This window comes from Vitis riparia, chromosome 17 (assembly GCF_004353265.1).
Source record: "Vitis riparia cultivar Riparia Gloire de Montpellier isolate 1030 chromosome 17, EGFV_Vit.rip_1.0, whole genome shotgun sequence".
NCBI lineage: Eukaryota > Viridiplantae > Streptophyta > Magnoliopsida > Vitales > Vitaceae > Vitis > Vitis riparia.
This window is the reverse complement of record NC_048447.1, coordinates 2,270,983-2,285,448: the sequence shown is the minus strand read 5'-3', so window position 1 is coordinate 2,285,448 and position 14,466 is coordinate 2,270,983. Positions and strand designations below refer to the sequence as shown.

The 14,466-nt window shown below is 30.9% G+C and overlaps 1 protein-coding gene across 1 annotated transcript; it reads right to left on the bottom strand.

Annotated features, from left to right (window-relative positions):
* Nucleotides 1-7,383: 7,383 nt before the first annotated feature.
* LOC117905047 (G-type lectin S-receptor-like serine/threonine-protein kinase CES101) lies at nucleotides 7,384-12,411 on the bottom strand. The gene is made up of 7 exons (XM_034817920.1): nucleotides 11,260-12,411; nucleotides 9,709-9,813; nucleotides 9,425-9,606; nucleotides 8,640-8,850; nucleotides 8,297-8,534; nucleotides 8,055-8,205; nucleotides 7,384-7,779 (listed from the first exon to the last, which is right to left on the bottom strand). The coding sequence occupies exons 1-7, from the start codon at nucleotides 12,383-12,385 to the stop codon at nucleotides 7,480-7,482; spliced, it is 2,313 nt and encodes a 770-aa protein (XP_034673811.1). The 5' UTR covers nucleotides 12,386-12,411; the 3' UTR covers nucleotides 7,384-7,479.
* Nucleotides 12,412-14,466: the final 2,055 nt, after the last annotated feature.

Genomic DNA, 14,466 nt, shown 5'->3' with positions numbered 1-14,466 from the left:
ATCAACAGTGACCCAATCCATAGGGAATATATGATTAGCTTATGATCTCACTTGTAGGTCAAAACCATTACTAACCTTAGCACAAGCTCAATATTCTCTCAAGGTTGAGAGACAACACAATGAATCAGCTTGGTGAGGTCATGACTACTTGACGACCTTAAGTTATGACTCACCATAGGTCTTGTCCAATGTGTAACCATACACACTAGTGCACTCACCATGGAAAACCCATCTCGATAGCCAAGACCAACCATCCCTCCCATTAAAAGGTGGTACACTACAACCTTTAATGGGTTGCCTAGACCCATGAACCGATTGTGAACAAGTCATCTATTTGCAAGGAACTCATGACTTAGATCTTTTGTGCAACTCCTAATATACCTAAGTCACGTACAATACAAAATATGCAGACAAGAATGCTCATAAAGTATAATACATGGAATAAGGATAGATAAAAGTGAAATTGGAACATCATTAAATAAATAACGAATTCCAAATTTATTATATCATGTTATGCTTTTAAGAGCTCTATCCTAACATAACCATACTCACTAGTGCACTTACCATAGGAAAGTGATCCCAATGGCTAAGACCAACCATCCCTTCAATTAAGAGATAGTGCACTACAACCTCTAATGAGTTACCTAGATCATTTACTTGCAAAAAACCCATGACTTAGATTTTTGTGCAACTCCTAATACACTTAAGTCACATATAATGAAAGAGATGTAGGTCAGAATGCTTATAAGGTGTAATGCATTGAATGAGGACAGATAAAAGTGAACTAAAAATTTATTAATAAATAATAAAATCCAAAAGCTTATTACATTATGTCATGCTTTTAATGGCTCTATCCTAACATTTATAATACTCTAGTTATCGTCCTCTAGAATCAACTTTAATATGTTCAATTATTTTTAGGTTAGAAGATTAATTATTTGCTAAAGATAATAAAGTCTAATTAAACTGAATTTCCTAATATTTTAATAAAGTAAATCAAACAAAGAAAAATGTCCCAGTGAGTTTCACAATCCAATATCAAATCATTGAGAGAAAAAGTGTTATAAAATCTAAGATTTAAGATCAAAGTGAATCCATGACCAAATTGAATTCTATGACCAATATTGCATCCAAAACTTAGGTTTTTATTATTGAAACACAAATCTCTTAAATCAATTAAAATATAATAGTTAATTTTGGTTTTCATTTTTATCTAATCCAAGACCTATATCCATTTTGTAGATTTAACCTTTAGATTCATTAATAATAGGATCAAATTGAGGTAACAAATGATCAAGGTCTTTTCATGAATCACTAGTACTTTGGTAAGAATCCTTAGTACCTTATCTAGAGTGAACTAACATAGAGGATTTGTTCTTATTAATTAAATCTTGAAAACATTAAAAAGACCATAAATTTCTATGTTCTTATTACTTGTCCTCTGGGTTCTTAACCTTCATGTTAGAATCTTTGGATCCATCAAGTTATCCAAACAAGGCAAATGATTTCTCCTTATAAGCTAAACAAATAGATTAGAAAGAATCGAAAAGAAAAAAAACTAAAGATTTATTAAAAAATTTCAAGAGAAGGTATCGATCTCTCTTCCTATGTTCCTCTCTCTCTCTCTCTCTCTCTCTCTCTCTCTCTCTCTCTCTCTCTCTTTTCTTCTTCTTATTTCCTCTCTTCTCAAAAACTCTAAAGGAAAACAAATATATATAACCTAACCCTAAAAAAGATATACGACAATAAATCTCTTTAATTTTGCACTAGGATCACCAATTTCAAATGATCTTGCGAAATGAAAATGGCTTGATGGCACTTTGACATAGTTCTAGTTGTTTTAGCATGATCGTGAAAAAATTTACATGCTCTGATGAAAGTGATTCCCATAGGTTTCTGAGTTGCTACAAAATTTAGCTCTCTAGTCCATTTCACATATTCATGCAAAAAATTGCATGATTGTGCAAAACATATACTTTTTCCCATTTTAACTCTATGTAGTTTGCTTCTATTACTTATATCTTCCTTGGGTTAGCTTTGATTTTTCAACTATTTAAAGTGTTGGATTGTTGACTACTTGATCTTCAAAACCATATATGGTTTACCCTAAAAATATTACAGGAAGTACTTCAAAAATCATGTCAAATTCAAGGTATATGTTGTTGCCAAATTTGAGTTGTATTGCATTTGCTTCAAACCTCCTTCCTCATGGTTGCTTGCCCACTAACTCTATCCATAACATTTAATATATTTTTTTCATGCTAATAAATAGCTTGTGTTGCTTTTGCTTAGATCTTCTCATGCTCCTCAAATCATGAATCTCTTTTTAGGCATAACTGACCCCTTACTCTACATTGGTTGAAAAGGACTTTTGCACTTAGCATTCTTTTTATCTCTTAAATTTGAAATTAAGATAAAAATAGAAGTTAGATCTATAACTAGGGTCTTAGCATCAATTTAAGCTAAGTTGGGTAATCCAAGCCTTTTATAATGCATAAATCATGGTACTTGTGTGCCATTAGAGTACATATTTTGGCTCCAATAAGAAATTGACACAATTTATTGGAATTATGATAGGGAAGTTTACAATGTTTTCTTAATTGACAACTAGTACAAATAGAATACATATTTAGCCAACTAGAATGCTTAATACTTTTTTTTACTGAGAGCTTGTAAAATTTTGAATGTGGATATCTCATTCTTTGGTGCCACAACTCTAAAGATGTGATAGAGATTTAATAGTTGTTGATGCTTCCATTTGGACTTCTTCAAGAGCATATAATTTTCCTTTTTTAGGCCCCTTCGCTAGTGTCCTCTAACTTTGATACTTTATAACAAAACCATTAGCATTGAATTCAAAAGTGCAAGAATTATCTTGAGTAAGTTCAAATAGATAATTAATTTTTCTTAAGTTTACAAATGGAAAGGACATTTTTAAAATTTAAATTATCATGTGGTGTTTTTAGAAGGGCATTATATTTACTAGTGTGAGATAGATAATTTATTCCCATTCCCAACATATATTCCATCTTAACCATTATAAGTATGCACTAAAGTAAGCTCACAAATATCATTTGTCATTTGTGTTGTTGCTCCAAAATTTGAATAGAATTTGTAATCATTTCCTCCTTGAAGAGATAATGTTATAAAAGATTTAGGCATCTCTATTCCAATTGAGATTCAAATTTAGCAACATGAATCTTTGTAGATGTCTTCTCTTTATTTGCTTTTCTTTTTAGATCTTCTTGCATAGTTTAATGAATGAGGCTTAATTTTTTTTGTTTAGATCTTAGCAACACTTAATCAATCAAACATAAGCACTAGAATCATCCAAGCATATTTAAACTGAATCCTTGCGATCAAACCACTATATTTATAGTTTACAACAAGAACATGGGTATATAGTTGCGGCCAAGTGACCCCAACTAAAAGTATATGTCTCGTTAGTGTGGCTAGTTGAGCCTTATAGTTGTGACCAGAAAGTCTCTACAACAAAAAGTATTATATGGTTGTCTAATAGTGTCCATGACCTTAGGACTCTTATAGCTTGGCAAACTAACAAAAAATATTATATAGGTCTGGTTTGTTCAAAAATGTAGTAACATGATGCCTATAGCTGCATGTATGCTCAAAACTGCGGTGATATAGTGCTTATAGCTGCAAAATATTATAATATGTTTCCATAAGTGCATTATGTCTTGATTGCAACAAAAGACACTTCATAAAGCCAAGTTTTTATCCTCAGTGGTAGTTTTTATTCCATGATCATAGGTCATTTTTTTTTAACAAAAAATACTTAAATAAACATTGCAAATTGAGAGAATCTGGTAATTCAAACACTACATTCAATATCAAATGCCAATTTAATTTTTGAGACAACTAAAAAAGACATCAAAATTATATCAAATTTTATTAATAGTGAAGTTGAATTTTATATTTACAAGCAATTTGACTAACAACAAATTGTTTCCCACCCTTCAACCCATTAATATATATATATATATATATATATATATATATATATATATATATATATATATATATTCTTTAGACCCAATGCCACACAAGCAACCTTGCAATAGTTGGTCTCCTAGTTTGCTTGTTTCTTGTTGGCTACTGTAGTACCCACTCCTTGATTGCATCTAATGTTGCATTTTTATAAGTTCCATTGATAGATTTAACCTCCATGTATGAACAACAAGAAATTAATAAATGTTTGATCTACCTCACAAAGGAAAATATTTAAATAAAAAAAAACCTTTAATAATGAATTAAAATGATCCACAAGATGACTACAATCCTAGAAAGAAATATATGATCATACTAGCACTTTGGTGATTGCAATTTCAATTGCATCTTACTTGCTATCATCATCTCTAAACACCAAGAACTAGGATTGCTATGATGTTAAATTTACTTATTCACATAAGTTATACCCATTAAATAATAATTATTTTAACTCAAAGACAAAATCCTTAAGAGTTATTCACTCTAATTAGCATTTGTATAATAAATAGCATAAAAAAATTGGCTCTTTAAGATGATAAGATTATTGAAAATTTAAAATATATTTAATAACTAAAACAAAGTCGATGGGTGATGCATAAAATACTCTTGTAAAAATCTTGAATCTCAAGGATGTTGAAAGAAAAAGAGAAAGTTCTCAAAATAGATTGATAGTATAAGAATAAAACTTTAAGTTTCAATATTTCCTTTTCCTTACCATCATTCTTTATAAGATCAAAATGTGGTCTTATTGCAAAACATATAGGACTTAGTTTGTGATAAGTTAGTACCTCTTGTGAGGTTAAAAATCATATACAATTTTTACAAAATAACTATATAGAACAAGAAAATTATTTTTTATGATAGAACGAATGTGAAAGCCTCTATCAATTATTTTTCATCTTTATACAAGTAAATTAAACTAAAAATGTTTATAGGTAAATTCTTCACTTATTGTAAGAGTTAAGATGATATAGAATAAGCAATAAGCGAAACCTACTTGACAAAGTGAAGATAGATTATGGGGATACAACTTGAAAGTAGTGTTAAGTGGAGTTTAGTCTGCAACAAAAATAAAAACCCAAAAATTAGAACTAGAGTTTACATTTTTAGAGAGAATATCCCATCTTGCCATTTATTATTACTTGTAATAAGGATTAAGAAAAGAAAAAAGAATATCACACAGTGAGAACATGACTTTACATCAAATCCTATCTTTTTATTGATGGCTCTTAGTTAACTTCATCTAATGACAAACCATTTTCTAGCATTGGATCTGGAGGTGTGCTCTAGGCTTTAGGTGATTCTTGAAGTTATAAGTTTCATCTATAGGTTGAATTACATGAACATTATATATGGACCCTTTGAAGAGATGGTGACATAACCATCTTAGGAGATGTTCTTCAAAGCTCTTACTATCTGATCAATCCTTCTCTATTTGGTAAGTTGTGGTCTCTTTGTAGTGTCTAATTGGTGTCTTGAAGAAGTACCAGCATGAATCAATATAAAAATTGACATATATATATATATTGAAAAAATTGTTACGCAAGATTAATTATTGCAAATTTCTAAGTTTAATACATTACATAACCATATATACAAGATACTGCACTAGGTCCCATAGAAGCACAAGTTCATGATCAAAATATATCTTTTAGGAAGTTTCATAGCTTCTACACACTACATAGAGGCCATCCAAGCTTAACAATTCATCATGTGTACCCATTTCAATAAGCTAACCATTCTCCATCACTGAAATGTAATCGACATTCCTTACAAGACTTACCCGTCGAGCTACGATTATCGTTGATTATCCTTACTTGAGGATATCTAGAGCCTCTTGAAAGTACTTACTCTTCAATTCCAATGATAGTCTCATAAAAGAAAAAGAAAATGGGCAAGCAGAAAATAGGAAACCGGTATATCTAATACCCAATGTAGGATCATCAAATTGCTCTATGAGTGGGATTATAATACTTTTTCCTTATCCATTTCTACCAATAAGAGCTATAATTTTTCTAGTATGTACAAGTAAGTAAAACTCTCTCACAATAAGAATTTTAAGGATATTTGTTGAATTTCAAGAATATTAATAGGTAAAGTTAATTTGCTCAACAATATTTGTTGTCTCTGCATATGCGCCTTAAGCATTTTCAACAAGTTTATGTAGAAATATGTTAGATGTTCCTCCTACAATAACAATGAATGGTCCATTGGCTATTTTTTCTTTTTTCTTTTTGATAGGTAAAGAAAGAATATATTAAAGGTCCAGTGGCTAATGTTATGAGTGTAATATGCCAACAACTGATAAATTTTATTACAAGATCACTAAAACAAGAACCTAAAAAAATTTTCAAAAAACAATAACTCCTTATAACTTCTGTTAGAAGTAAAGAGAGCATATTTTTTATTAGATTAAAATAAATTTTTCTAATTTACATGAATCTTGAAAGTTTTTCATAGATAAAGTGGAGTGTCATTGTGTTCCAGAGTAACCTAAAACCAATACCAACATTAATGATAAACTTTAGGCAAAGTGTCTGCAAAATTAATGTTTAAATGTTATTTGGGAGTGTGGCATTCAAATGCACAATTTGCATTTAACCAGAAATCCTAATAATTCACACCATAAGTCAAAAAAATGTGCAGTTGAACAGATAATTGATAAATTGAAATTAGTTTAGGCAATTTTTTTTTCCCATACGTCATTTCAACACCGGCAACCTAAACAAACCCAAATTCTCCATTTCAAATCGATACCAATAATTTCAAATTAAATATCATATTCAGACAAGCAGCAAACTACCTTCAATTTCAGAATCTTTAGAAAAATGGAAGAATAACACAATGAACCAACTTCTAAAATAAAAGAAGTTCAGAAAATAGATGAATCTTTCCTCTTGGCTAAAGATGAATGTTAAAGGGAAGTATAGGTGTTGACTCATATAAGTCCCTTAGAATTAGGTTCTCTAGGTCAAGTAAATCTTTAATTATACTCTACTTTCATATTAATTTAATAATTATTGTAATTATTTCTTTTATACTTCTAATCATACATATTGGACAAATTAGACCTAATAATCATTTATAAAGTTGAATTAGGGATAAATAATTTTGGACTACTCAATATTGCCTCCCACGTGTGTAGTTTCATAATATTCCATATACATAAACCACATACAATATGACTAGAGGACTCATTGATCTTGGAACAAATGAACAATACTCATGCATCAAAAACCATTTTCACTAAGTAATAAAATGTTAGAAACATTATTGCTTTTAGGGCATAAACTTTGACAAGTAGTTCATAGAGAAAACTAGTATAAATTAAAATTAAAGTTAAAAAGATAATTAACACATAATTTCCACTTTAGGATACACACATTTTGTATGTCTATACCAATATATTTAATAAATACCAACAAAATATTATTTCAAGATGCTAATGGAAACCTAAAAATATTTCTAATTTCATGTAGACATGGATAAAGTGCTTGATGAATGATCTTCTAATAGCTTATGAGTCCCATTGGCCCCAATCTCACAACTCTCAAAAGAAAAGGCTGGTCTTTTTGGAGTAGGCAGTGGTACTGTCATTTCATTTCGAAGCATAAAAACGACATTCAACATAGTGGGTCGGTCCATTGCATTTTCTTGTATACATAGAAGAGCCACATGAATGCACCTATGCATTTGGTCTCCAGAAAATGCGCTGCATGTTTTTGAATCAATCAGCTCCAAAATTTTGCCTTCTTTCCACAAGTTCCATGCCTAAAAGAAATCAAAATTAACGGCATTAATATTAATCATATGTAACAAAATTAACAACATTAATGACATTAATCATATGTAACAAATCCTAAACCCGAATGAAAAATGCTTATGATGATTAGAAATTCTAGGATTTTGAGTTCTTATGCATTGAAAGATTTAGGCACACCCAACATATATACATATCTATTTATGCACATATACTTTAAGCTTTTGTTGATAATTTAGATAAATATGAAAAAACTTGTATTTGTAAGCTTATCATACAAACTTACATATCCAATGAGATTGATATGTTGCTGAGATTGATAAAAGCTAGTGTTTTTCCTTCCACTTATGATCTCTAGAAGTATGACTCCAAAGCTGAAGACATCAGATTTCACTGAGAAAATGCCCTCCATGGCATACTCTGGAGACATATAACCACTGTGACAATGCCAATAAGGAAAATAATTAGTACATAAATGGTACAAATATTAGTCATCTAACTAAAGCTACCTAATTTTTGATTACTTACAATGTGCCCACGACCCTATTTGTATTTGCCCTCGATTGATCTTGTCTAAACATTTTTGCCATGCCAAAATCTGAAATTTTAGGGTTCATGTCGTTATCTAATAAAATATTACTTGTTTTTAAGTCTCTATGAATCACCCTTAGTCTGGAGTACTTATGAAGATAGAGTAGTCCTTGAGCAATCCCCTCAATGATGCTAAAACATTTCTTCCAATCTAGCAATTCTTTTCTTGTTGGATCTGCTTTGCACAAATATAAATAAATAACAATAAGAAATTTGATTTAAGTAATTAATAAAGATAGGCAAATGAGAAGGAAGATTTAATGTAGTAAAGATTGCAAACCAAAGATGAAGAAGTCCAAGCTTTTGTTAGGCATGTATTCATAGATTAACATCTTCTCTTCTCGATCAATGCAATAACCCAAAAGCTTAACAAGGTTAGTATGTTGGAGCTTTGAAATTAGTGCAATCTCATTCTTGAACTCTAATAGTCCTTGCACTGAACCTCTTGAAAGTCTTTTGACTGCAATTTCTTGACCCTCTGATAACTTACCCTAAAATAGCAATTTTTAAACAATATAGTAAGTGTTGAAGTATTGAAAAAAAGATTGCTAAATGTTTTAAGCTAAGTTATCTTGTAAACTAAGAGTCCATTTAGGAATAATTCTTAGAGGGTTCTAATGCTAGCTTAAAGTCCTTTTCTTACAAAATTCAAACATTTCACAAGATTTTAAGAATCACCTCATTTTAAAAAATCTAAATAATTACTTAAAGTGATTTTTGAATAAAATTTAATTCGTTCTTCTTCCAAAATCAATTTTTTGTTAATACCTTATTACCGAAATGCTTTGAAAACACTTTTCTTGTTTATATCTAAGAGCTCGTTTGATAGTGATTTTAGGAAACGCTTCTAATATTTTTAACACTTGAAAAATTTTATCATTCAGGTGTTAAAAAGATTCAAAACGTTTTATAAAATCAATGTCGAACACACTTTTACACTAACTTGTTAAAAGTATTTTCGGTAGAAATGCTACTGATAAAAGTATTACATGTTAAAAGCCTTTTTACAAGAATCACCCCTAAGCTCTAAAAACCCTTTCTCAAAGTTAGAACTTTTGTACATACCTTGTAAACGGGTCCAAATCCACCTTCTCCGAGCTTGTTTTTAGATGAGAAATTTTTAGTCGCAACTGTAATATCGGAAAAACTGAAACGTTGCAATTCAGCACACTTTTTGCTAGTTTTTTCCGAAGTTGATCCATCAGTATCTAACTCATGAACAAAGTCATCATGGAAAATTTCGTTCCCTGTTTCAATATATCAAAATAAAGTGGACGACTTAATTGATTATCAAATCTTTTACCTTATATATATCTTACTCTTTTTTTAAATGATAATATTGCACGTACCTGGGGCTATTTTACTTTTTGTATAACTGCAACAGATGACACAGTAAAGCATTGTTGGAACAAATATGATCGCTGTAGCATACGATATCCAATTGTAATTGCTTCCTGCAAGAAGAAAAGTTGTAACATCCTGGTTCTGTGTGATATCATGTTGACTTTGTATCAGGACCTTCTCTCCTTAATTGAAATAGGATCTTACAATCTTTCCCTCATTACATCGTGCTTTAGGAACTTTCTTTTTGTTTCACTCTTTCCCAAGAAAATATTGCTCATGAGGCTTTGTGAACATGAACTAAGAACTTCTCTCCTTAATCGTTCGATATGGGATCTCATTATCAGTTCATTCCCTCTTCATGAGTTGAACGTTTTTCAACCGAAGTATGATCTTACAATTATTCTTTTATGATTAAGGATGGTAATGGGATAAATACTTTTGGATACACATCTCATCTCTAATAAGGCAAATTTGGGATAAAAATAAATGGATTTGGGAAATTGTTTAAAACTTGGATTGGGTTCAAGACATGTTAGGTATTGCTTTTGTCTCACCCCACTCTACCCTCATAATATAATATTAACTAAAAATTATTTCAACTAATTTTTTTCATTTTTCACATTTTTTAGCATATATATAAATTAAAAAAATTAATTTCATAAAAATAAATTATAAAAATTTATAATACTTATTTATCTATAAATTATATTTATTTGTAATATAATTTAAAATTTAAAAATAAAGAATAAGATAAACTAAAAAATAATAATAATAAACAACGCAAGGCAAAGCAAGTATAGGAGTTTCTTATACTTGACCTGTCATGTTTAAATCTTTTTGGGGGAGAATGGAAATAAATCTAAATAAATAAGACACTATCAAGATGGAGGTTACTTCTATATCCTGAATCTATCATATTGTCATCCTTACATATACATGGTGTTATTTCCCAAGAATTGCCCTCTACTTCATTCTCTTGGATGTGAAGGCTCATGGGTTCATGATAGGAACTTTTCTCCTTAATTGACATGGGATCTCAAGTACACTTATGGCATTAAAATGAGTTTATATATATTGTACTATATAAAGTCTCAAGAACTTCTCTAGGATCTCATAATAAATTATTAATCATAAATGGTATAGATCAATATAAACTTGGATGACACTCCTAAAATTTAGAAAATAGAAAAGAAGAATTAAACTAGGAATAAGGAGCATGAGACAATTGCCATCCTGTCATTTCCCAGGGATTGTGAATACTCACAATCCCCGTGGCTTTGCGCCTCCATACATGGTCCATGAGCCTATGTTGATGTTTTGGTCTAAACCCATGGGCCCTGGTTGGGAATCAAATCTCATACCATCAATGAAAACTTGTTTATGGTATTCAAATGTGTTAATTAATACCGCACTATGTAAGTTTCAAGAACTTCTCTAGAATCTCATAATACTAAATGGTATAAACCATTATAAACTTGGATGAAACTCCTCGGAGAATTAAAAAAATAATAGGAAGAAAATTGGGAACGAGGAACGTGAGATTAAGCTTGCCTTACCTTTATTCAGTTCCTGATCTGAAACATAGGCATCCAACCCAAGAATTGCCCCCTCCACGGGAGGACTATTTTGAAGCCAAAAATGACATCCGGTTCCATTTTTGTGAGCCGAAGCATAAGCAATACAAGAGCAATTCTCCTTGCACTTGGCATCGCAATCAGCGATACCCAAGTTGGGATCATCATCACCGTATTCTGCTCTTCTTTTCATGTATTTGTTCTTAAACCTGAACGCAGTTCTATGGTGCCTTCCACACTTGGATTCCTCCTCCACACACCCAGAACTTAGAATTGGATTTCTACCTTCACATAGAGTAATCGCAAACTCAGAAAAGCTATTAAATTTGACCTGTCTCCATGCACCCATCACCAACCTTGAAAGATGGCTATGATCTGCATATGTATAATTGAAATACTTCTCATACTTGCTTACAACAACACAAGCAAAGCTAACATTATAGGTATTCCACCAATCCTCAAAATGGGTACTATTGTCTTCCCAGATGCCACTCGTCCAGAGGACAATCCCGCGCCTCCATATCACTACTTGGCATGAATCATCCACTGTCGGGTCCAGGCCTAGAGTGAAAGCTCCTGGTGCGGGGACTTCATGGCTTAACCATGAAGTCAGCGACCGGTTACTTCCAACCTTAAGGTTCACAGCAAGTTTCATTCCCGGGAGGAGCGTGTCTGAAGGGTGATCAAAACTTTGCCATACTGTCTCCCTTTTGAAAGCTCCAGTCTCATTGATCATATGTGTAAGAACAAGGTTTCCGGAATCCAGCAAAGTGGCTGTGGCATTGTGCTTGGCAGCTTGATCTGTATTCAAGACAATGGGCAATCCCCCACTCTGCTTAATTTTCAGTCTCCCATCATCCCCGATAGTGAGAACTCCCGATGAGTTGGTGATGGGGATTAACCTATTAGCAACCCAAACCACTCTCTGAGCTTCGTCTTTGGTGTACCACATGCCTAAGTAACGGTGCTTAGACTTACCAGGGCTGAAGAACCCTAGTGTGAATACACCATTTGCAGAGACCATGCGCTCCGAATCAGTGAGATTTTGGCCTGGTGTGATTGTGTGTGTGGGCTGGGAATGGATTGAAAGAGGGATAAGCGCAGCCATGAACAAGTATGAGAAGATGAGAAGAAAGGTTGTTATTTCAGCCATTGTTGAGGAATCTGCAAAACCAAGAGTACCTAAGATTTTTCAAAAGTGGAAGTCGACTGTTCAATTCTCTGTATTGGCCAATTATCCTATCTTTATGGATGATAACCCATTATTATGTTCGGTTCCATAGTCAATTGGAGGTAGTATTTAATTGGTTGTGTGTATGGGAAGAAATTGACAGGACGTGTGATTTTCTATCTCATATTAAAATCTGTGATTTTTAGGAGTCCGTCACTATCCTGAACTCATCCTCGATTATAAACCAATCCATGTGAGTTGAACCCAACCCGGCTTATAACCCAAACTTAATCTAATGTCATTTCTCTAAGTTCAGGTTAAATTGAGGTCTATCTAGCAACACTCATCTTAATTAAAATGCATAATTCAAAATTCATTTATAATAGTTTTTAAAAAAAAAAATTTTTGTGTTGATATGAAAATTTAAATGGTAAATATGACAAAATTTTAAAATGAAAAAAAAAATTTATATATCTCTTTAAACAATTGAAAAAGTATATGATATAATATAATTTGATAATTTAAAAAAAATTAAAAAATAAATATTATTATATTGGATAATATATATTATAAATATTATAAAAATGTTAAATTGAGTTTGGACTAATTTGGAGATGCCCAAATCAACCCAAATTGAGATGGGTTAAAAAACATATCCCAAACTCAACTCAATTATTAAAAGTGATTACCCAAACTCATTCAAATATCAAGTAAAATTGCCTCAATTTATCTATTATTTAATTTTATTTATGTATAAAAATCAATATAAAAGGGTAAAATTATCTCCTTCCCTCCTATCTCCACCTAATTAACAGTTTTAACCCTTTCCATTTATATTTTATTTTTCATCTCTCTTTCCTTAATTTTTTTTTTAAATAATTAAAAAAAATGAAAAACAGAGAGTGAGAACGCGGTGGGCCACCATGGTCACCATTTTTTTTTCCTTCCTTTTTTGCTTTAGTTTAAGAAAAAGGGAAATTTTGAGAAAGAGGATGAAAGGAAAGGAATAAATAAATAAATAATAAGTGGGATTAGAGAGTTTTCATAGGGAGATTTTAACATTTTTAGATCTTTTTGTAAGAAGTATTTTTTCATTTTACAACAATTTTGGTAGCAGCACCTGCGACCTGCGTCAAGATAGGAAGAAACTAAAGTCAATCTGCACAGCCATCACTAGACTTTTCAAAAGTGAGACCACCCTTGGTGTTGACTCATTAACGACCAGATCGCGCGGGGACTTACGGGCAGGGTTAGGTTTTGATTCTACTAACCTCAGTTTTAGAGAGAAATTATATTACCAATCAATTAAATCTTGCTTCTTACCTTATTTTTACCTTTTGAATCTAATTTTGAATACGTTTAATAATGATTTTAAAAAGTATTTTTAATATTTTTAATACTTAAAAAATAAAAAATTATTAAGTATTAAAAATGATAAAAATAATTTTTAGAATTATTGTAAAACGCCTCTTGATCCTCTTTTTAAATATGTATATAATATAATTAGGACTCGTTCCGAATTGATATTTGTAAAAACCATTTTTATTTTATGATATATTTTTAGTAGTTTTTCTTATAGAGAAAGAAAAATTTATTAAAAATAAGTTTTGCTTAAAGCTTAGTAAAATTTACATTATTTTTTTTATTTTTTTTTTTACTTTAAGGAGAATCACAAGATGTTTGAATCCGTGCAAAAGAACAAAATTTGTTCTGATATGGTTTTTAAGAATAAGAGTATATTTGACAATAATTTTATAAAGTGTTTCTAATTTTTCTAATATTTGAAGGATAAAAACTTTCAAGTTTTAAAAAAAAACTAAAAATACTTCCCAAAATAACTATCAAACGGATTCTCAGTTATATAACAAAAAGTGATTTTAAAAAATCGAGTACCAAATAATTGTTTATAGATAATTTCAAATGATTTTCTAATAATTAATGAACAATAAAGGGTAATTAATATGAACTTGTATGGTTGGTAAGCTAATGATGATAGGAAAGATTTTACTATCTGTATT

Coding starts and splice junctions, on each gene's coding strand:
- LOC117905047 (XM_034817920.1), bottom strand. CDS start 12,385: ATGGCTGCGCTTATCCCTCTTTCAATCCATTCCCAGCCCACACACACA. Junction 9,607..9,708: donor AAAAAGTAAAATAGCCCCAG/GTACGTGCAATA, acceptor ATATTGAAACAG/GGAACGAAATTTTCCATGAT. Junction 7,780..8,054: donor ATATCAATCTCATTGGATAT/GTAAGTTTGTAT, acceptor GATTTCTTTTAG/GCATGGAACTTGTGGAAAGA.